At 47.3% G+C, this 24,028-nt stretch overlaps 1 protein-coding gene across 1 annotated transcript; it reads left to right on the top strand.

Moving 5' to 3' along the window:
- The first annotated feature begins 7,259 nt into the window (after nucleotides 1-7,259).
- On the top strand, nucleotides 7,260-14,397 carry LOC149329860 (uncharacterized). Its single transcript, XM_089559314.1, has 5 exons — nucleotides 7,260-7,605; nucleotides 10,015-11,072; nucleotides 11,354-11,618; nucleotides 12,868-13,302; nucleotides 14,084-14,397. Exons 1-5 carry the CDS (start codon nucleotides 7,260-7,262, stop codon nucleotides 14,395-14,397), a joined length of 2,418 nt encoding a protein of 805 aa, XP_089415440.1.
- The last annotated feature ends 9,631 nt before the right edge of the window (nucleotides 14,398-24,028 follow it).

Genomic DNA, 24,028 nt, shown 5'->3' with positions numbered 1-24,028 from the left:
CAAAATAATTAATCGAAAAAAAAACACTTGTCAGATATTGGAGACTCTAGAAACACATATTATGCATAAATACAGATCGCTATCTGGTCGTTGGCGCCTTCCTTTCTTTATTGTTTTTCATACATGGGTAAAGCCGTGCCTGGTGTCTTCCCACCTTCTTTCTGACGCAGCTACGACACTAAAACGAATAAAAATTGTACGCGAAATTCCTCAACAAGGAATTGTCATTACAAATAATGTCATGCACAGTATGGAATATCAGAAAAGACATGCGAGGAAATAAAACTATTTCATCCCTTCAATTTCTTATAAGTGAGAAAGAAGTCAATAATAAGGCATTCGCTTTCAGGTTCCTCAAAGCATTATCCCAAGCTGCACAGGTAATCGGCCCAATATTGGAAACGTATTGGAAAATGCCGGTCCTACACAGGACAAGAGTGAAGCCATCAATTTGCAACACAGGGCCCATTACCTGTGCTGCTTGGAATGGCCTTTATTAATGCCATTCCATCGCTCCTAACTGTACCTACAAGATAATGCATCTGCTTCAACACGCACGGAGAAATATTCGAGTTGTTCTGTTCTATTGTAAACAGCAGAACGCTTTTCACAAGTCGGAGTGTTTGAGTTATAACCAAGGGCCCTGAAAGTTTAGCAAGCCGGCTCAATAGCGCACGATATAATCGTCAGTCGCCAGCAATTCATTTGCTGTCTTCCACGTGTCCCTTCTAATCTCGCAATTTTCCAAGTTTAGCGAAGCGATTCGTTTTACTTCTTCAGTGCTCAAATGGACTACTAAGCCTGTCTACGCTGAGAATCCAGGTCATGTCACGAGAACGTATGTCTCCAAGGAAGAAGATAAAGGGTCGCCTTTTTCTGAGCGTGAGCAAATGAATTTAAATCTATTTCTTCGGCAGCGGTCTATCCTTCTGAGTCCCAAAACGGAGGGTAATGCTGTGTAAAAGGGTACTGCGTATTCTCAAAAGCAGGTCTCGAGCACAAAGCCGACGAATATCTTCCAAGGTTTTGAAATTTGGAAGGTCTCTTGAATACGGAGAGGTTAGAGCTTCTTTGAAGAACCCTTCTGGCACTGCGCCAGCTAAACTAAACTCTAAATCAGCAGCTCATTGCTGATAGCTTGTGGTTATGGTGCTTAACAAAGTGGCAATGTTTCCTACTGCAAATTTATCACTACTTAGACGCAATCTGCAGCATTCCCATGCAACAAATGTTTTACCTGCATGGATTTATTAGCCGCTACCATCGCCCATTCAAATAATTGAAGATTTCAATGGACTCTGTTAAAGCGCGTAGAATAGTAAAGCAGAACAAAAATTGGTTTGGTTTGCTTTAGGGGGTTTAACGTCCCAAAGCGACTAAGGCTATGAGAGACGTCGTAGTGGAGGGCTCCGGAAATTTCGACCACCCAGGGTTCTTTAACGTGCACTCGCATCGCACAGTACACGGGCCTCTAGAATTTCTCCTCGAAAGAAATTCAACCGCCGCGGCCGGGATCGAATCCGCGTCTTTCGGGTCAGCAGCCGAGCACCATAACCACTGAGCCACCATGGCGGCTAGAACAAAAATTAAATACTGCATTCGTGTGTATCGACAACCAAAAGAAACGGTCATGTAGACCCAGGCTCCGTCAGATGCTTGTGCATGAGATCTACTGAAAAATAAGTTAAACGAAGGACAATGAACTTCTCGTTAGTGCTTAAGACTGCGGACACATTTTCTTAAGGCAATTTTTCGCCCATCCTGTTTAGATAAACACTGAAACATTGAGGCAGATTTAATGGCAAGAAACTAAGACACTTATTTACATAAATTTACAAAAGAAGAACAAGGAATCAGAATTTAAGAGTTCATGACATCGAATGACTGGATGAGCCTTTTTCCCAGGGCCCAGAGCCAATGGATGAACCTATTACCCAAGGTTCTGAGCCACACTGGATGAACCTATTACCCAAGGTTCAGAGCCTTCGTGCTCACTTTGGGCGCAGGTTAAATAGCCCAAGGCTCCGCCCTTTCACCAGGCGGCAATTCATCGTGACACAAAAGATCGGCACCACACGTCACAGCCAACGAAGACCTGTTGAGCCCTTTCACCAGGCGGCAATTCATCGTGACACAAAAGATCGACATCACACGTCACAACCAACTAAGACACCTGTTGAGAGCCCGCACGTGGGAACTGGCGAGGAGGAAGCGTAAAGTCCGCATCACTGTAGCACTGAGTTGGCAGCTCGCGTCCATCGAACACAGGTGTGGCATGTTGACGTCGCAGACGCAGCAGCGCTGGCTACCTCTGATTCGTTCCGGGCCTCTTTCAGCCGAGGGGCAACCTATCTTCCCCGGCCGTCGGTCCTTCCAGAAGGTCGTTGGCACCGAGCCGTGGGGCCATCTTGGGGGTCAAACGACCCGTCGAAATATCCGCTGTTGAATCCACCACCGTTTCATCGCGGGTCTCAAGATGGGTCGTAACAGGCTCAACTACACTCTGACTATGCCAAGGGTCTCACGATATCCCGCGTGGTTTCGAGCCTCGCGTGGTGTCGCGAGGCCCTCGGCGCACTCGTTCTCGGTTGCTATGACGACCACAAACGCTTCTCCGTCAGGCTTAGGAGCTGCTGAAACTGATTTCTATCTGGAAAACAAAAGCTAGCTCTAACCTAAACCTTCATGCGAGAGCAAGATTGGGCCAACTGAAGGCAAATACAACAGTTTACAGCAAGAATACCACGTCGAGGGATTAGCGACGAAGCTGTATTCACTCTGAAGCGGGCGGGCAGGGCGCCGCCATCTTGCCAACGCGACGTACGCAAACAACGTGAAGACCGCAACGCAAAGATCCGAATCTCACGTACGTCCGTGAGACCTACGCAGACACTTCACGTTCTGCGCATGCGCACTGGTGACCCATAAGCGCTCTACGTACGTGAAGCTTCTGCGTACGTGAAGCTTCTACATACGTGAAACTAAAACTGTCTATTATTAGCGGCGTCCACAAGCCGCTTTAACGTGAGGTCGCTTGCGAAAGCATCCACCGTACTCACAGCATGGATTTCGATGTCACCTTCACCTGCTGCGTCATCTTCTGTAGTGGCGGCTGCGGCTCGAGACAGCATGTCGGCCAGAAGGAGCCGTTTTCCTGGAACATATTGCATAGTGAAATCGTACTTCACCAATCGCAGAAAGAACCTCTGAAGTCTGGGTGGCATGTCCCCTATTGATTTTTCAGCGATTGCAAGCAGTGGTCGATGGTCCGTCTCTAATATAATCTGTCGGCCATAGATGAAGTAGTGAAATTTCCCACCGCCGAATGCCACTGCCAAGGCTCCTTTTTCGATTTGTGAATAACGTTGCTCAACTGAAGTGAGCTTTCGTGACGTGTACGCCACGGGCCGCCAGTTATCGCCTTGAAGATGCAGTAGGGCCAAGCCGAAACCATTCCGTGACGCGTCTGATGCCACTTGTTTCTTTGCGAGGGTCGAAGATTGCAAACAGTGGCTCTTCGCTCAGGCATTTGCAGATTTCTTGCCATTCTTGCCCGTGGTTGAGGGCCCATTCAAAAAATGCGTCATGCTTAATCAAACTGCGCAACTGCGGCGTCTTTAGTGCCAGAGAAGGAATATATTTCGAAACATAATTTGCTACGCCGAGTAGACGTTGCACTCCCCTCTTGTCTGGTGGTACAGGTATTTCATTTTTGGATTTGACGAGTGCTTGGTTAGGCGTTGTACCTTTTTCCGAAACTATGTCGCCTAAAAATTCCATTTCCTCGACTCCAACCTTACACTTCTCTGCATTTAGTGCGAGTCGGGCCCGCCTCGATGATTCAAATACAGATTTCAAGCGTTGATCGTGCTCCTCCCTTGATGTTCCCCATACCAAAATGTCGTCCACGTAAACGTGCACACTAGGCAGAGACTCGAAGATTTCGCTCGGTATCTTCTGAAAGACTTCGGACGCGGAAGAGATGCCAAATGCCTCAAGAAATGGTACCTTCCAAATGGTGTAGCGAAAGTACAAATGAGCGAAGTCTTATCGTCAAGAGGGGTTTGATGGAAGCCAGCTTTTGCGTCTAGACGGCTGAAAACTTCCGCGCCTGCCAATTATGCTTGTATGTCTTCCCTCCGCGGCATCTCGTAATGCTCTCTCTTTATGCTCGCATTAATCATTCTCGGATCCATGCAGAGCCTTAGCTTTCAGTCTTTCTTTTTAACAATGATTAAAGGGCTCACCCAGTCCGTCGGTTCATTGACCTTTGTTATGATGCCAGCCTCTTCCATTCGTTGCAGCTCGTGGCGCAGGGGCTCTCGCAGTGCCAAGGGTATACGCCGAGCAGCTTGAATGGTTGGGACGGAACCTTCACGGAGCACCATCTTGTATTGGCGTTGGACGCACCCGGCGCCTTGAAAAATCTCGCTGTATTCTGCAAGCAGTTTCTCGGAGCTGTTCTTTATCACCGAATACACTTTTCGGGAAACCAACCCGAGCCGTTCAGCTGCTTGAAGACCAAAAAGCGCCTCACCTCCTTTCTTGACCACGAAAAATTTCAAGCTGCACTTTCGATCGCCGATAGCCAAGCGTTGGTTGATAACGTCCAAGTTCTTGATTGTGCATACACTGTAAGATCGGAGGGTGGAACTGATATGCTTTAGCGGTGGCGTCGGCTTGATGTTCTTGTAGACGGAGTAAGGCAATAGGTTCGCTTGCGATCCTGTGTCAACTTTCAACAAAACAGCTGCATTGCCAACGTTTGCCTTAACCATCCAGTCCCGTCGACTTGCCACGCTGTCCACGCAGACGTGTAAGATGTCGGAGTCTTCATCATTGTCCTCTCTCAATTCACTTACTTGCTGTGGTTTTCTTCATCATACGGCGAAGTGATCCTTTCCCTGGCATGTTCTACAGGTCTTCCCATAAGCAGGACAGTTGCGTGGCTTGTGTTCTCTGCCATACTTCGAGCACCTTGATTGGCTTTGCAGCCTTGTTCCTCTTTGAGTCTCCACAGGATCGGCCTGTTTTTCTTTCTGTCCCCATGGTTCGTTCTGAAGAGCTGCTGCTTCGAATGCTTTGCAGATTTGTTCCGCTTTAGGCAGCGTCAGCTCATTATCCTGTAGAAGTTTTGCCCTGAGGCGCTCATTATTGATTCCATTTTTTTTCTTGTTTCGCTGAAATTAGGAGCTAACAGTCACCCATCGCGTTAAATAAATAAATAAGTGAATCAACATGCTTGAATATTTGGATTCTTTCGTCCTCCCCCGCAACTGCGAAAGCCACCCTCGCGTTGTAGTCGTAGTTGCGCCACATTAATAATATTACTATTTGCAAATTACGACGGACACTAAGTCCAACAGGGTGGGCGTGAAGGGAAGCGAAATTGCAAGCAAGAAACACTGCGAAAAAAAAAGGCACAAATAGTGCTTGCTGCTAGATTTCACGGGGAAATAGTTCAGTTGTCAGAATATAAATCGGTAAGCCATTTCGTTTTTCAGAAATCGCAATACCGCACATTCGTCTGCCTTGCAAGCTGTCTGAGCAACGCCTTGAGCGAGTTCGTCAAATGCCCATATTTTTAGCGCGATGACGTTAAGAGCGTTAACGTTAACGTTCAGCGGCAATCCCGGCGTCTGAGGCGCTGACGAGCCAAGAAAAGCAGGTGGACAACCTTACACCTCGGTCACGTGATCTGGTGGCTTCATCACAACCTGCCCGCCGGATAGTGAGCAAACTGGCACCACTGCGCCAGTAGTGGTATGAGGACTACCTGGGATCTATGAATGCAAAGTAGAGAGGGACCAATCCCGCACATATGGGCATTACACGTACTAACGCGACCTCGTCATACGCTTAAAGCGGCCCTACAACAGAATCGGCAACAACAGCAAATGCTAACCCATTCAAACGATCCACCGAGCATAGCCCATGAGTGTGATTTTTTTTACATCATTGGTTCTCTCAGCTTCGTTCTTCGGTTTCGCGTTGTCGCTGTTGTTGTTGCCTCTGAAGCAATGGCACATACCCACGGTGAGGGACTGGCCAGAGTTTGGTGCAGATCTAAACAGGAGAAAAATTCATCTAGATTTATCTATAGTAGGATACAACTTAAAAAAACAGCAGTTGCTAACACTGGTCCGCGGTCCGCGGCGTCTTGTATTACTCCGCTGGCCAATCGCAACTGTAAACGAAATAAGCTTTTTAATGTTTCACTATATCAAATAATTCGTGAATAAAAATTCTAGAGGTCATAATTTTTTTTCTTGTCATAAGCTTCTTGTTAACGTAACAAGAAGCGTTTAAGCAGCGGACTACTTTTTTGTCGTGGAGGAATTCTGTGCGCGAAGGCTGAATATGGGCGGAGCTTCACTGCAGACTTAAGTTGTATCCGACTATAGTCAGTACAGTCCCGTCGTCATCGATAACGTGCCTCGTGATACCTTCGTCATCTACTGCGTCACGCGCTCGCCCTCGATCCCGTGACCACTCCCGTGACCACGCCACCAAACTCGAAATTCGTCGAGCTCTCTCTCTCAGGATTTGATAGCACTTCGCCTATCGTCCTTGCTGGTGATTGACGCCGTTCGTCGTCAACGTAAGATCATGGAGCTTTACTAAGGAAAGACATTCAGTGCTTTCGACAACGCCACGAAACACGCGAATCGATCGAGAATTCAGCTATCAGCGCAGCGAAAAACCAATTACGCCAAAGCAGACGCATTTCTCTACGAACAAAACAGGCGTTATTAGTATACATGAAACCGAAGCGGCTCACAGCCGATTACCGCAGTGGCCAGACGGAATATCACGCGTTCGCTTCATTTTTAGTGATTCATGAACATACCACCACAACCATAGCAAGAATCACCAAACTGGTTTTAAATTGTACAGTGCGATGTTAGTGCACGTTAAAGAACCCCAGGCGGTCGAAGTTTCCGGGGCTCTCCACTACGGCGTCTCTCATAGACTGAGTCGCTTTGGGTCGTTAAACACCCATAAACCAAACCAAATTGCGTCATCATTTCGCCAATCATTTAGCTAACTTGTTACCGCTGATCCCTCGCCGTAAAGTTGGTTGGTTGGTTGGCCTGAAATAAAATGGCACATACCCACTACGGGGGAGTGGCCAAGACACAGGCGGTGAGCCGTAAAGTTAGAGTAAGCACCCGTCATTTTTTTCTCTCTTTTTCTGTTCCGCCGCGAGCGCGTCTCACTTAGGGTTAAAGTAGAAGAAGAAAAGTCAGCTCGGAGCTATGGCTGAGGACCCGACCCCTGCGCCTCCGATGTTCTCGATTCCAAGACCCCCCGGTTCCGACCTGGCCCCTGGTCCGAGCGGAGCTGCCTCAACACCTCCCGATAGCACGGGAGTCGGTTCATCCAGAGGCAGCAAACGGGCCGACACCTCTGTCACCTCTCGTGTTCGAGGTAGCGTTTCTCCGCGTCTCAAGTCATCATCTATGACCAGCGCCAAGTCGTGGCCCGGGGCGAACGTCAGGACGCTGCGCAGACCAATCTGCGACCCCGAAATCGACGCTGACATCGCACGTCGCAGACCTGGAAACCTTGCTTGGGCGGAAATGAAAACGAGATACCATGAGGGTGAGTGGCGCTTGTCATATCATAACCAGCAGAGGTCACCGCTGGCTGCACCCGGTTTGGCGCGCTTCTCTAAAACTTCTCTGGGCGCTCTGAAACCCAATGGCGTCGGGATACTGCCGGTACCAAATTTTGCGGGATCTGCGACCCGTGGCGGAGCGAAACAAAACGAGATTGCTGCGCCACCTGCCGTCGGAGAACGTGGTGTTGGGGCTCACGACAGTTCCATGCCAGCCGTAGCATGAGCCTCGACACTACGGTTTGTGACGGCAGATTACCGATCCCGCATATGTTTGCAGCTGGCAGTGCCTCCTGAGGGCGATGGCATCCCTGTGTGTGCTGTTGGTCACGCTTAATTCGAATCCGGGGGCTACTTTAAATGTTCACTACTGAAAAAAAATAGCCAAGCGTCGTTGGAACTGAAGCGGGCGTGTGGTAGTGCACTGCACGGGCTCGGGCCAGCCCGAAAGCCCGGGCCCGGCCCGGCGCGCGGGCCGGGCCGGGCCGGGACATGCTTTATTTTGCCGGGCCTGGGCCGGGCCCGGGCCTGAAGTTGCGGACCCGGGCCGGGCTCGGGCTTAAAGCTGCGGGCCCGGGACGGGCTTGGGTCTGTACAGAAACGGCTGGTGTCCGACTTTTCATTCACTATTGCCGAGTGAAGTGCACAACTGCGGCATTGAAGCAGCGACACGGATGAGATATGAGTTATAGTACGCACTGAGGAAAAAACTAACCTTTTTTCACTGACTTATTTATTTCCTTATTTCCACGCCGCGGTGCAGTAAGAGTAAAATTCAACCGGCCTTAATTAGGCCATTGATCGTTCTTCATCCCAAAACATACCTATACACTACTAGAAATGCATCCGGGAAGAACATATCAGTTTAGGACGCTTATAGTCTTCAAGTACATACCGTGAAATACTCAAGCCTTTTAGCTTTTCGTTTCTGCTGAAAGGCGATCACTTCGGCTATGAGTTCAACCTGTGAAATCGCGTTCACTAAAAAAATGTCATCCTACTGCTTGCTAGGCAGCTTCAATATGTATACTTCGCGGGCGGCAGAATATAACTGATTACAATCATTGGGGAACGCATTGTAGACTATTACGCGTGTATGCAGCCCTTTTATTTAGCTCTCGGAACTTCCGAGTTTATCTTTGCCCACCTACACGAGATCACTCTCCAAAAGACGGGCCCGGCGAGCACTACTCCTCATCACTTCCTTCTGGGTTAAAAAGAAACAACTTTCTGGAAGCCAAACTGCGGTTTCAGAACCTTTGTCGACCAGTTCCTTATCGGTGTAGTAGCAGTCTACTTGCTCAGAGTGAGCAGTATACCTCAAGCGTTACTGTGAAACGGGCCGGGCCAGGCCCGGGCTGGGCTTCACTCAGGGATTCACGGGCCGGGCCGGGCTCGCTAGAGCGATAATATAGCGGGCCCGGGCCGGGCCCGGGCTTGAAGCCGCGGGCCTGGGCCGGGCTGGGGCTTCAGGTATCGGGCCCGGGCCGGGCTCGGGCCTCATATTGAGGCCCGTGCAGTGCTCTAGCGTGTGGTCCTCTGATCCAAGGACTGTCAGGCTTTTTTAGACAAAATGTAACCTTTCTGTTGAGTTCACAGTCGTTTTCTACTGGTAGCCTTCCGCATATTCTTTTCCAGTTAGATCTCTTGGCCGACGACTACGGTCGACTGGATAGTCATGAGTCTGCATGCTTCGAATCGTACTTTTAATTCCAATGAGCAAGGCCTAAGTAAGGCAAAAATTGACGTGATTGTCGATCTACAAACTCGAAAACACTGTGTCTGCAGCCGCTGCGTGCAGCTCGTGTGTACAAATAAGCAATAAGAACCATAAGAGGCGATTCAAAACAAGTACGTCACCAAAAATCTAGCGAACTTCCTTAAAGAAAAGTGCACTCTCGTAGGTTTCCATTTGGCGGATTCAGAGTTCACCTTAAAATCACAAAGGCTTCGGCAAGTCTTTACGCTTTCTACTCTTGTTTGGTGAACAAAACAGCAGTGTTAAATTTGCCACAAAGTGGTTGTCGCCTCGTATCAAGAAGACCGGGTATATTTGACTTACATGCAATTCCAGGCGCAATCACCCTCTTAAAATGCCCCCAGTCACTTCGTTCATGATACTCTGCTTCGCTCCAGCTCTGGCAGGTGCTTTCAAAGCTGAACCATATACGAGCGTTAGTACAGCAACCTTCGCTTTCAATGCCATGAATGCAATAGTGACTTCCCCTATCGCTTTTCAGTCTTATATCATAAACCTCGTTTATTACTTCGCACTCATTGATGTTTACTTGATAGGATCGCCGTTAATTAAACACAGGGTATGGACTTTGCGCACCTTGTAGTGGAAGAAATAGCGTGTGAACGATTGTCACTTGTGTTCCGAACCATTGCAGCTAAAGAACAAGAGAGGAAAACTCGAATGAACCAGAGGGCCTTCTCGTTCCTCTTCATGGTCCTCATTGTCGTTCCTGCTGTTATCGCGGCCATCATCGGCATGGCTTTCCTGCTGACGCTGCGAAGGCGCGATCCGAGCGGTGAATCCTCTGGCTACCGCTCGAAGGACGCCATGATGGACCTCGCCCAAGCCTGCAGGGACCTGCCAAGGAACGACTCCTGCCATGTTGCGATCCAGGAGCTTCAATGGGCCATGAACCTCGAAGCCGACCCCTGTCGCGACTTCTACGAGTACGCGTGCGGTCGTTGGAAGCCACCAGTGAGCGAAGCCGACAGCTACCTATCAGAGGTCGTGACACTCTTCAACTCCCGCGTCCACGACAGCCTCCTGAACGTCTCCTTCGACATCTACGACGGCAGGACGGCACCGTACGATCTTCCGGTACAACAGATGGCACTTTTTCACTCCAGCTGCTACTGGATGTTCACTGGGCGCAGCTCCGGAGGAAACATCGCCGACGTGTTGGACATCCTATCCATCGACCAGAAGTCTTGGCTGGAGGTGCCTTCGGCGGAAAGACTTGTCGAGCTGGCGGTGACCACGAGCCAGAGGACCGGCCTTTCTGCCTTTATTGACGTCAGGCTCCTGAGCCATAAACTTTTCCTCGACGTGGGCTTGTCAATCGCCAAAACTTTTGTCTACAGTCCAGGTGTAAGGCAATATTTCGTGGACGCCGTCATAGACCTTGACCTGAACCTCAGCCAACAAGTAGATCAGGCACTCAACTTGGACTATAAGGTGGACAAGCTGGTGTCTGCGTTTAACTATAGCGACACTTTTAAGACGCTCACTGTCGGCGAGCTCGTCGAGGGGCTCCGACCGGTCAGTTGGCTCGATGCCCTCAACATGGACAGGCCGAACAAGTTGCCAAATGTCACGGATAAAAGTTCCATTCTTGTGCGAGGGGAAGGTGTCATCAAGGACATAATGCAGCTGTTCCGCGAAGAACAGCTTCCAATCATCGGGCTGTACGGTCTCCTCAGCATGTTGTCCATGGTGAGTCATTTTACAGGGAAAGCCGTAATAGCTTTGTACAAAGAATTGAGGGTTCCAGGGCTATTCCAGGGCTTCCCTGGCGTGAGCTGTCCAGCAGACCTGTAGGATGAGGACCAGCTGGTCCTCCAGATTATCGCTGCTCAGCACCACCTCGTAATGCTCAAAAGACTTGTTTTTCCCCTGTATATTGTTTGGTTTACCTCAGACCCTCATAAAATGTGAAAGAGTGTAAGGTGGGCCTGGCACCAGCGACATATGCGAATAATAACTTTGCCTTTCAGGTTATGAAGTTTCCGTACTACGCTCGTTACGTGAGCTTCCAGGACCCGTTTGCTGGCGTCAAGTGGTGCCTCATTCTGACTGCGTGGCACTTCAACCACCTCTTCCCTGTGTGGCTCGGCGGGATGTTCCTGCAAAAGAACGACGTAGCAAGGATCAGGGATGCGTTCGGGGAAGTCATGGGCGTCGTACGCAGCGACAACGTTGTCAACGCCGGTGTCTACCTTGACACAGAGCTCCTCAACATCACCTCCATTGATATTATCGGTAAGGGCCACTTCACCGCTTTCACAGTGCGGCGATATGGAGAGAATTAAAATCAATCCATGTGAGAATGATTGCAATACGAGTCAACAGCGAAAACAGCAGTGACTAACTTGTCAACATTCTTGTATAAAAATTTTTATTACCGGAAAACTGTAAGGTACTGGAATAGCAATACTGAAGGCAATGGTCCATCCTTTATGTATGCTGCAAGATCTTCCTTTTATAGTGTTTTTATCTCTCGCATTGAGCAGTTAAGACTGCCACTGAAAACGAATGAAAACGTGATTGACGATAGAAAAGTCGTTAATAGCAAACAATGAAAGCCTGCCGACGGGAGATCTCCAGATATATTGATTTTTATTGTGAAATCTTACAACATATGAGAAAATTCCACTTGAAAACTTTTTCCCGTTCAAAAATGAATTTGTCCAGAATTTTTGGGTAAGGGTATACTGCAGAGGAGACTTAACAGCCCGTTCATGCGAGGACACTAATGCGATTTCTTCAGTCTTGTAGAATAGTTCATTTCACTACCGCACAGCCTGTACTCACTAACACTTCGCACCATTCTACAAGCTATAAATGACGACAGCTGAAGGCAGAATGCAAAGAGGGCGAGTCCCGCATCGACGGACGCCACTTATAGCTTCAGCAACCTTCCAAGGTTTCCGAGAGGCAGAGAAGAACTGTATGGTGGATTCGCAATGTCTGCTAGCACCAAAGCTAAGTGTACAGAAAATTATTAAAGAATATAGCGATGGAGTAAAATGAACTTCGTTTCAATGTTATGATGATGATGAGAATTTTAGTGGCCCAAAGGCAGCTTTGGTCAAAGAACTACATGGCTCAAGGTGGCATTTTTCGTTGCGCAAGGTTCAAAGGTTGCGCAAGGTGGGGTCAAATATCCATTGTCAAGCATTCCTCTTCGCATCGGCCCAGCACCAGGCTAGGGGAAAGCTTGCACCCATTGTATCACCGGTCAGTATCCGGCGGCATTTGGCATCAAACCCCACACCTCCCGCCTGCGAGGCGGATGCTTTTCCTCGGTTCTACCTAACTTTCTTTGTTTCCGCTAAGAAAAACTCTATAACAGTGCATCTTGCCAGTAGTCAACTATTAGGTGATGTAGTGAAGTTGGCTGGACTAATGATAGCGATGACGATTATGTTTATCTATGAAAGCCCTTTCACATCGCCATGACCCTCTTTCACGTTTTTATAACGCCCCTTTTACTCTTTTTTTTCTGTAGGCGAACCAGGCAACGACACCATTCGCGTGGAGCCACTTCCGGTTCAGATGAACGCCAGCTTCCTGTGCAACATGGCGGCCGTGGTAGCCGCCCGGGTGGGCACCGTCGACAGAGACGCCGTGTTAGCCGACGCCCACGCGCTGGTCATGGGAGAACTAGGCTACCACAAGACCAGTGCAGGAAGGTTTGGCATCCCAACGGCGCTGGTCAGTTCTCAAGGTCTTCTCTCCCTGAGCGTCCCGGATTTGAACTTTGGTCGGCCCATGCTGCGGTACCTCATTCTGCGTGCCATCTATCAGAGGGCGGTGTCATACCACGTCGCAAAGCCTCCCATTACGCGCAGAGTGGCGGTGAACGGGACCGGCATGGCTGACTACGTCAGGTCGTGTTTCGGCCAGTCGTTAAACAAGAGCCTGAACAGGAGCCTCCGGAACGGTACGAGCACTTATTTCTTTGCAGTGTTAGATGTAACTTTCGTTGGTTCTAAATCACGTTTTTCGAACTTCAAGTTAAGTCCAACTGACCGCTTTGGTCCCATCGTCATCAGCTGTATCAAAGCTTATCATCCGTTCAAATAGCATTGATCTCTAGGAGCATGCAGTCTGAGAAGTTGGAGCTCTTAGGAGCGGGTTGTCTACGGATATGCGTCTCATGTAAGCTTTGAAGTCGGTACAATAGTGATGCTTGGCGAACGTCTACTGTGTCAGCTGAACAAAATTTTAATTACTGAAGAACAAACCACTTGCAAGCTACGTACGCTATTATCTCAAAAGTGAAACGCAAACGTAAAATAAACAATCCGAGAAAGCTTTGACTGCTTGACATGAGCTGTGAGTTTGGTTTGTGTGCGGTGCTTTTTTATAAAGCAAAAAAGGAGTTGTCACTGGCACATTATGTGCACTGCCTCAGTTGCAGTGCTCAAATTTTCCCACATGCTTTCTAAGACACTTGTGTTCATTGTTTTCTCATTACCTTGTGAGATATGTCGACACTTTGCTCACATTGCCTTTGGTAAGTTTCTAATAACCCTAGTTTATGCATTTCAGGTCCACTGTACGGTCTTGTGTAGGTTAAACAAGCCTGCTGAGCGTGCAGCAAATCCTCATGTGGGATAAGTTTGTTTTTTTTTAACAGTAATGAGGCACCAAATTGCCAGATAAAGAACCTTACTGCAATAACAAGTAACCCTTCCAACTCTTGGCGGTTTCTGCCACAGACACGGTCGAGTCTTTCATGGGGGCGAGGTGGGCGGCTGCCACAACCATGGCCTTGGCCGAGAAGGACCCGGCGACATCCGGACGTCTGGACATTCAGGGCCGTCGACGGCTCCTCTTCCTGGGCCTCTGCGCCGTCGGCTGCGGACGCCAGGAGAACGCCGACAAGTGCCGGGACATGTCCCGTACGATGACCGATTTCCCGCTCGCGTACGGATGCCTCGGAAATGTGGACGTCAAGTGCGACTGCAGCGCAGTGAACCACTGCGAGACGCACCTGCCTGTAGCCTGGAAGGTCGGCCATGCTGCGAAATAGCTTTCATTTCATCAGCTCCCTTTTCCTACAGCATCTGGCTTTGTACTTATTAATAACTACGATGAACTAGCCATAATAACTATTTTCTGCTTTTCTAATGACAATTTTCAATTTCTAATAACAATTTCTGGGCATTTCCGCTGAGTTCCGGCATGAACTGTCTTGTGCCTATCATTGATGCTATATTTGCTGTAGGCTACCAACGTGCTCCCACACGTGTTACACTAGATGTACGCTTGCGCCCTTTCTGCTACTGAAGGCGATGTATTGTTTCCGAGAATACAGTCGCAAGTTTGCGCTCATGTGTGTGTACGTGTTTCTACCTCCGGCTTGTGTTAATCTGCGCAAAGTTTTCTTGAATATGTCGCTACACCAACTGGCCCAACGTTCTGCTCTACTGCAATAACAATCAACAGAATGCAATATGAAAAGGTATCACTCTAGTCTTGTGTTCGTCTTATCTTAACGATAGCTCTCTGAGAGAAATTTTGGCGCAAGCCTCACCTGTCTGTGTCCTTATCGCTGTCGCCCATTTGGTCCTGTAGGAGAGATGACTCTAAGGAGGATGTAAAACCATGTCACGTGGTTCAGCTGGCTTTTCGGAGTGGGCGCTCTCGTAAGCGGTTCGATTACATTTTGTCGCTTCTGTGGGGACGGCGAAAGATGTACGCGTTCGTTCTTTAGGTGTAACACAATACATTAAAATACAGAGTAATCAAAAATAAGTTTCGTAATTTTTTTTTTTTGAATAGGCACTCAGAGGTACGTGAATTTCACCCCTGCACATTAGTTCCCAGTCGAACAAAACGACATAACTGCATAAAAAACACGACAGAAAGTGTTGTAGTTTAGTCGAAATGACAGATTTTTTCTTTTGATTTGTAGAATTTTCTGTAGTATAAGTTTTTCTTGTAGCAGTTTTTGTAGTCTACTGTTCTGTAGTACACCTCTGCAGTAACTACACAAAATTTTGTTACTGTAAGCTTTGGGTAAAAAAAATCACATCATAAACATAGATTCTACGGTCCCATTTAATTTTGTATGCTGATGACAGCACATTACTTATTCCTGCTACCAATGTCGACAGGTTAATATCAAAGCAATGAAGTCCTGTAAAATCTATTCATGTGGGCTGAACTAAATGTCATAAGAATAAATGCTAATAAAACAAAAGCAATTATATCCCTTGCCCGAAATAAACCTCTTGGAATAAAGCACCGTATTAAATTTGAATGGCACAATATATACCATAAACAACCATAAAATTCTTCGTGCACATTTTTATTCTAACTTAAACTGGGATACACATATCAACTACCTTAGGAAAAAACTTTCTTCAGTTGAAGGCATATATCGAGCTCCCGTCGCCTCCTTCCAGTAAAAGCCAAACTTCAGATGTATCATGATTTATTCAATTCATATCTAAACTATTGTTAGTTAATGTGGTGCGCAACTACAAAGACGAATTTAACCAAACTTCTTTTATTACAAAAAAAAATTATCCGCTGCCTAGCAAATATCGAACCAATGTCCACCACTAAGACGTCATCGTCATCATCATCGTCATGAGCCTAACTACGCCCACTGCAACGCAAAGGCCTCTTCCATGTCTCTCCAATTAACCCTGTCCTTTTCCAGTTGCGTCCACCGTATCCCCGCAAACTTCTTAATCCCATCAGCCCACCTAACTTTCTGCCACCCCCTGCTACGCTTGCTTTCTCTTGGAAACCACTCCGTTACCCTTAAGGACCAGCAGTTATCTTGCCTTCTCATTACATGCCCTGCCCAAGATCGTTTCTTGATGTCGGCTAGAGAGAATGTTATATACGGGAGCGCCATATATGATCTTTCCCACGGCAACAGCCATAGATAGCTAAGGTGCGACAAGCAAGTTGCCTTGCTGCTCTGAACTTGTTAGACAGGCGACGTAGTGAGTAGCATGGCCGGCCATGCCTGTTATAATTTGCGCATCCACTTTTCGGGGCTGTTATAGCTCGCGATAGCCAAACCGAGTACTCTAATCTGTTCGTCTGAGATTGCACGGTGTGCAGCCCAATATTAAGTGAAATGCGCATGTCGGGATTGGTCCGATGCTTACCATCTATGCTGATAAGTTCCGTTCTCGTAGGAGAAAGTCGCAAGCCTTTTTCCATAAGGATGGTCTCCAGACTGAGAAGAGCTGCCTGTAATTCCACCTGCATGCTTTCTTCGTCAGTCTAGTCCGCCGCTTCGGTCCAGATGCTGACGTCATCAGCGCAGTTTGCGAATTGGGCCACCGTGTCACGTTGGAGGTTCCCTACGGCTATGCAAATGGCCGGATTAAACAGCATGGGCCCCAGGATGGAACCCTGGGGAACTCCCTTATCCAAATAATAGGTGCTTGAGATCCATCCAGGCGCCATGCCATGTAAACTAACTGGTATGCAGTTAGCTTCATGTTTTCCTAGTTCATGTTACCGCGAACAAACGCTCAGCGTATCTCATGGAACCTTATGTATTCAGACTATGACAGGGCTATTAGTGCTTGTGCTACTCCGAAGAATGGCACCCCGAGGGGTTTCGTACGTCCACTAGACATATAAACCTTCATTTTAAATAAAGTTTTGCGCTCGCATGCGAGTGTTTTCCGCGCATAGAACCACCCCAAGAATAGAGTGTAACCGAAACCTCCCCCATTGATCGCATTTAAGACTATCCTAGGCGTATTGTGGGCACCTTATCCCCGCAAACTTAGCAATTTCGACCACCCGCCTGGCTCTCAGCCGTTCCTCGCTACATTCGCTTTATCTGATCTGGATGTCATCTAACAAGGTCCGCTAAAAAGGGCTGCTTCACTATCAGAGATCACGCGCACCTTGTCTGCGCCCTGGCGACGGTCAAGTCACGTCAGGGTGCAGTTCAGTTTCAGCTCTTGTAAACATTGTCAACGAAGCTATAGCTCTTTAGGCATAACTTAGCAGTGCATCTTTAACAATGGCGATATTGATAGCGTGCGTGAAATCTGTTTCGATGAAATACATTTCCCTCGTGTCTCGCTTTGCGTAGCCCATCACGAACGCAGTATTTTCTGAAGTCCACCATATCTGATTTCTGTGCGAAGTAATGGAAGGCGCCCTAGGTAATAAACCCGTTTCTAACAGCGTTGTCATGCATGGCACTAGCCCTGAACTTTTGATATGTTGAAGAGATTGTACTGCTCAGCTGTTTTTCACGAATGATAAGCGAATGCATCTGCGTGCTTAAAAATTGGCCAGCTATAAAATGCGTACTTGTCAAACTGCTTTTTTTAATAAATTTTGAGACTTTTATACGCCTCCACGCATACCATTCAACCCACTGTCACACGCGTTGGAACGTAGTTGCACGTGTGTTGTAAATGGCAGAGTTGTCCTGCAACAAAATGAACATTAATTATGCATTGCATCAGCCCACTGCGTCCTTTATATCAGAATAGACTTCAACAGTGGATTTCGCCTGTATAGCGCAACGTAATTAAGGGAACATTTTCCGTTGATCAGAGAGAACAGTGTTTTGATGGAACCATCTCGCATTCATCGGACATTGATATCTCTGGTTCCTTACTAGTTTCGTAAAGATTATAACAATATAACTAAGTTATAGGAAGTTAACTGGGTATGAAAGACCTCGTAACGGTATAGCATGTTGCTGAGAAAGGGGGGACTGGTATTTTTTTTCACCTTATCGCGATATAAACGCATATATTGCGGAAATATGCGCGCCGAATGATCTGCACATAGCGCTAGCCATGCATCTGACGAGCGCACAAGTCTGAACAGTGCCAGAACGATTCAGCATACCGCTCTTTGTTGCACGGGACAAGGCCGTTATGGACACAAAATTGCCGCCGCTACTTGAGCAATAGATCTGGCTTACTGTGTAGGTTACAACTGCGTGCATAAATTGTAACGTCCCAACTGTGCTTGCAGCCGCGAGTTAATGAGACAACCCTCATGCCTATATTTTTTTTTTTCTATTGGCAGTGAAAGAATGGGCTTATTCTTTGCCAGACGAGCCCGTCACCCTTTATTCTCAGTGCCGCTTTGGCTTCTTCGCTGGCCCGGTGAGTTAGAAAATGGACGTAGTATTCCTGTGTCACGTGGTTAGTGAGAAATTACGAAGAATCTTTGGGAACTCAGAACCTCTACGTACTTGTATTTGTGTTTTCCCAGGTGTAAAAGCTCTAGGCGTGGCATTACAGGATTGAACGCGGCCGTGGTGCGCGGTCGGGGAACGAAATGAATTGGTACCTCGAATCACTCTGATATAGTGACAGTGACTTAGCGCTCAGCCACTTTTTGAGCAATTCTTTGTTAAAAACTTGCAAATAAAAGCGTTGCTTGGTGTTTGTTTTGTCATCTCTCCCTCCTGGGAACGCCGGGCATGGCAGCACCGGCTTTAATATTAGCTTCCTCACATTTGTACTTCGGTTGGATTTACAGTTAAGAAATGTAAGGGGTCCTTTGTTACGGTATTTGAAGAATGAAAATTCAGCATTTTGCACGTTCGCGCTCATGCGCAACTCGTAATGCATCCAAAGAAAAAATGTGCACTCCGAACAAGAAAACCTTGCTATGAACTTGCGTCAGTTAGAAATCCAATTCTTCGAACCTTTCTTTAAGGCATAATACAGATATGCTGTAGGGTTGTTTTTCACTTGCGTAATAATTGCAGACCCTCATTTTGCGCGCGATGTTTTAAGCCTGCAGAGTGTAAATTCCGATCATTCTTAAGAAAATTATTATGGCCGCAGTGAGAACTGTAAGGTGTCAAAGCGTAGGCGTGGACCACTTCTCGCGCCCAGCGTAACCCCCTTGATGCTGGGATGTCGACTACTGCTCACTGACCGTTGCCGCGGCGGTATGATCGAAGCCGCTTGCTGCTTAGCTACGCACTTCGAGATTCTCCAATAAGCTGGGCATGGTGGCTCCATCTCTAGACATCGAGACCACAATCACGCCGAACAACGGGAATGTCCCGTTCTCTGGCGGTAAAAAATAAAAGCGCTAATATGTAGCCTGCAAACACAAACACTAGGTGGCTGGACCAGTAGATGCACTCTCTACAATGATGCTTTGCCGTACTCCGTACTGAGAAGGTCCGCCTACTTACCTTCACTTACTCTGTGCTTTTCCAGATCCATATCCGATTTTTCCAGTGATCCGACGCGATACATAGCACCCCTCCCAGCGGCTTTTATTTTGCCTCAGAAAAGCTTAAAATTTACAGCGCATACACCGGAAACCACCACATCGTCGCCGATTGCACGAAAGATTGCATAGATGTCTATCCAGTAAGAAGCTAAAGATTTACTTTGAAAACTGATTATAATCGAGGTAAAAAAAATCGAAAAAGGTTCGCGCTTTTTATATCCGCTGAAAAATTGTTATCTTTATTTAGCGCGCTCGCAAAAAATAACGCGAAATTAGGTTTCAGAAGCAAACCTGCATGAAAAGGAAAATAATAAAATTACAATCCACTTATTTTCCCTGTACACCAGAAAGGAGCAACACATAAAAAACTACCGTTGTCTGTTACTTGGCGAGCTCCCTGCTTCTACAGACGACGGAAGAAGCCACGCACACATCGATGTGCAGTTGAAAACAAACATATCTGCATACAGCTGAATTCAAAACCATATTCGCATACTCTCTTAAATACAATAGTAAATAAAATAAAGTAAATAAAGGTACGCGGATGAGGTTAAGAAGTCTGCGGGGATAGGGCAGGAAGGCAAGATAGCCGCTGGTCCTTAAGGGTAACGGAGTGGATTCCGAGAGAAGGCAAGCGTAGCAGGGGACGGCAGAAAGTTGGGTGGGCGGATGAGATTAAGAAGTTGGCGGGGATAGGGTGGCCGCAACTGGCAAAGGACAGGGTTAATTGGAGAGACATGGGAGAGGCCTTTGCCCTGCAGTGGGCGTAATCAGGCTGATTATCATGATGATGAGGAATAGGGCGGCAGCTAGCAGAGGACTGGGTTAATTGGAGAGTTACGGGATAGGCCTTTGTTCTGCAGTGGGCGTAGTCAGGGTGATATGATGATGACTGTAATATATGCAGAACGAAAGGAAAGCAGTCAAACTTAGAATAATACTATAAAGCTGTAGACAAAGCAAATGATCATCAACAAAACAAAAGTGAAAAGTCTAAAATGGAAATCATAAAGACAAAAGAAAGAAGCGCTGGTACATGGTCAAATTTAAGCAAAAAAGATTTCAAAGGCATTTAAAAGTATATATTGGTAATGACAATAGTAGTAGTAGTAGTAAAAGACTTTTAATCGACCATAATTTACAGGCCGAGCATTTCGACCGCCTGGGCGACCAGAAGCCGCTGTTCTTCTTCCCCTTCAGCGCCAAGCCAGTCGAGCCAGGTGGTGATGGATAGAGAGGGTGGGGGGAAGGAACCCGACTGCTGAGCAGCCGTGCAATAGAATAGGCAATGGGCCAGGTCCGCATAGATACAGGGGCAGTTGGGACAGGAAGGGTCCGATCGATAGCGATAGAGGAAGAGGCGGGACGGGGTGATAACTGCATTCATCTGAATGTGCCCAAGAAGGCGAGACTCCGGCACCGTGAGTGATGGATGAGGGGGAGGGTAAAGGCGTTTGTCGAGGCGGAGCTCAAGGTAGACCTCTTTTATGGTGCGGCGAAGGGTGAGTCTCCCACCGTCCTCCGAGGGCTTGGGCCAGGGGATCAACGGTGCCCGGAAAAGTGTGTCGCGGGCGAGCTGATGGGCCAGCTCATTGCCGTCAATCCCTGAATGCCCAGGTACCCAGCGGAGGAAAACGATGGAAGGCTGCAGTGCGGAGACCGCTCGTTCGACCTCCTGTTGGAGAGAAGGGGTCAGGGTGCGTTTCTGTATGTGGTGTATAGCGGCTTGTGAGTCCGAATAGACGTGTACTCTTGGAGAGAGGGAAGGAGGGAAAATGACTGGAGGGCATGCGCAATGGCGAGGACCTCGAGGGACAATGCGTCCGGAGGGTGTAGATACGATTAAAATTACGTACTATACACAGAATGGCAGGTGTTATAAACCAATAGGTTTGGTATAAGATTTGAAAGATCAGTACTGTGGGACCCGCATAACAAGAAAGACATTGCTCAACTGGAGCGTGTTCAGCGAAAAGCAGTTCGTTTTATTTATGGGAAATATAGAAGGACAGACTCTCCAACTGCATTAATTCGAATGAGTAATTTACAGTTCTTGGCCATAAGAAGAAAAGTTACCCGTCTAGTACTGCTTCATAATTACATGTCTGGAAATCTGAAGGCAGATCTTCCTGATTGTGTGAAGCTGGCGGGCACTAGGAGAACACGACATGTACATGAGCTGTCATTAGCACCAATTTTCGCACGAACTAGTGGGTTTAAGAACAGTTTTTTTTCCGAATACTGTCGCGGAGTGGAATGGTCTTCTTTCGGGCCTACGTAAATCTAGGAATTTTGAGAAGGAGCTAGAGAACTTATTGTATGGCTCCTAGTGTCTTGTTTGATGACTCTGGATTTGTGTCCTGTTTATTGACTTGCGGTGTTGTAGCTGATGCTCTTATAGAATTTTTTTTAGTTGTATGCCCCTCCTGCTTAGGCCAACTCTGGCTTGCAGTATACTGAAATAAATAAATAAAAAGACGGGATTACTTCTTTTAGTGGCATTACCATTGGAATCAGCCAAATGTAATTGAAAATTAATAATACTAACTAATTTAAAATGGTCAAGTAACCTGTATAAAATAAAAACGCACATTTACAGTAGAGTGAATAGCAAATTATTCAGTTTGGTCCATGTCCCCAAGCCAACTGTTGATAAGTTAGCTTGGACAAAACAAAGAATTATAAGTCAGGAGTTTTACTCGTTCCGGTAAATCTATTTTTATTTAGTAGGCTAATAACCTTGCCCAAATTTTGCGCATTTCATTTATACGTTGGTCGTAGCTCGAATTACTGGAACCCCAAAATGATTTATGCATTCCGCAATGTAGATAGAACCGGCACAATTATTTGATTTTGGCAGAACAACTGTTTTATTCTCATGCCAAAATCGTAATTTTTATTTGTGCGCTCTTTACAACAATCATTTTTTATTGATCTAATCTACCACAACATTGAATAGTTAGCTGGCCGTTTTTTTTAATGCTTCTTTTATTTGGAGATGTTTGCCATAAGGCATAATGAAAAAGGGGCGGAAGTTATAAGAAGGAGTGTAAACAAGCCTCGCTTAAAAAGTGGCAAAAGTTCTTGATAAAGCGATTATCATGAGTTCACTTCCGATAGTAGCCGGCAACGTCCCATCGCCGGCCTACCTTCGTTAGAAAGCGTCGTCTCGCGGAGGCTGTAGCCGGGCAAGTCCACATCAAGTGTTTCTCGTCACATTGGTCTGGCGCAGCACCACAATGGGGACACTTGTCAGTCACTTCGAAACGTTTGTCACGCCACCGATGACGCACAGATACCTCCGGTGCACAGATACCTCCTCCTCCCGAGTGATACTATGGGGGAGAGGGTACGAACACGGAGGAATTACGCCTGTTCGCTGACGCCAAGCCTGTTTCTCGGAAACATGGAACAGGAACGGATCTAGGGGAAGAGGGGAAGGTGGCGGGATGTCTGATGTGTCAAGGTGTGTCATTGCATCCACATGAATATTATGCGGATCCTGGGCATGGCCGCGAATCCAGTGTATACGCACAGGACATGGGTATTTTGTGCAAAGTTGATGAATGGATTGTGTAATTTGGAATGTGCGCCGGGCAGCCATCTGCTTTCTTACCTGTGATGATGACGATGATTGATTTTAATGGCGCAAGGGCGGCTTTGGCTGAGAGCGCCGTGGCACAAGCCATTTTCATTACACAAAACGTGGTCAGAGACCCATTTCCAAGTATTTCACTATGCAGAAGCACAGCATCAGGCCAGGAGAAAGTTTGTACCCCCTGTATCATCCGCCGGCACGCAGTGGCACTGAGGATGGAACCTCGTATCTCCCGCATGTGAACCTGAGAAGAGCAGTGCTGTATCATCAGCACAACATATGAGAGAGACCTGCGGATCGCAGAAGATATCTTACCAATCATCAACATATACAGAGAACATCCTCAGAATGTCCCCTTATACTGTGCTCCTATACTGTTGTATTTCAGTTCAGATAGATATTCACCCAGTAAAGCATACTGCTTACACGAAGGCGTAAATAAGATGTCACAAGGTCGTGCACAGTGCGCTCCGTATGCAAAAAAAAAGTGTGCCAATAAGCATTCTGTAATCGAGGGTAATAAATTCTTTCGACAGATCAGTGCATATCCTTAGGGACGTCGGAAACGGGGTGCTGGGCGGGTCCCTAGTCCCCCTCCATCCCCATGTTTTCCTTTGGCGGGGCTCAGCCGATACAAATGGGCGCTTACAGTTCAAGAAATGCATACCTGTATTATTTACATTTCAAACAATGCAAATGAAACAATGGGGAAGGGGGGGTCTTGGGTGGCTCAAGACTGCTGCCCTCTTCTTGAGAATGCTAGAGAGCGTTATCTTGCGGCTCATGTGGCTCGTAGCCCAGGCCAACTTGCATTACATTCGCACATAACGGCGCGTAAAAGCTGCAATTCTCGATTACGACG

The sequence above is a fragment of the Amblyomma mixtum genome, chromosome 9 (genome assembly GCF_055824585.1).
Source record: "Amblyomma mixtum isolate Tamu chromosome 9, ASM5582458v1, whole genome shotgun sequence".
In the NCBI taxonomy this organism is placed as follows: domain Eukaryota; kingdom Metazoa; phylum Arthropoda; class Arachnida; order Ixodida; family Ixodidae; genus Amblyomma; species Amblyomma mixtum.
This window is presented reverse-complemented; position numbering and strand designations above follow the sequence as displayed.

What these genes read in the sequence shown, in the direction of transcription:
- LOC149329860 (XM_089559314.1), top strand. Translation starts at nt 7,260, where the DNA reads ATGGCTGAGGACCCGACCCCTGCGCCTCCGATGTTCTCGATTCCAAGA. An exon ending in GAAAACGAGATACCATGAGG is followed by an intron (nt 7,606 to 10,014) that starts GTGAGTGGCGCT and finishes GAACCATTGCAG; the next exon opens with CTAAAGAACAAGAGAGGAAA. An exon ending in CACCTCCATTGATATTATCG is followed by an intron (nt 11,619 to 12,867) that starts GTAAGGGCCACT and finishes TTTTTTCTGTAG; the next exon opens with GCGAACCAGGCAACGACACC.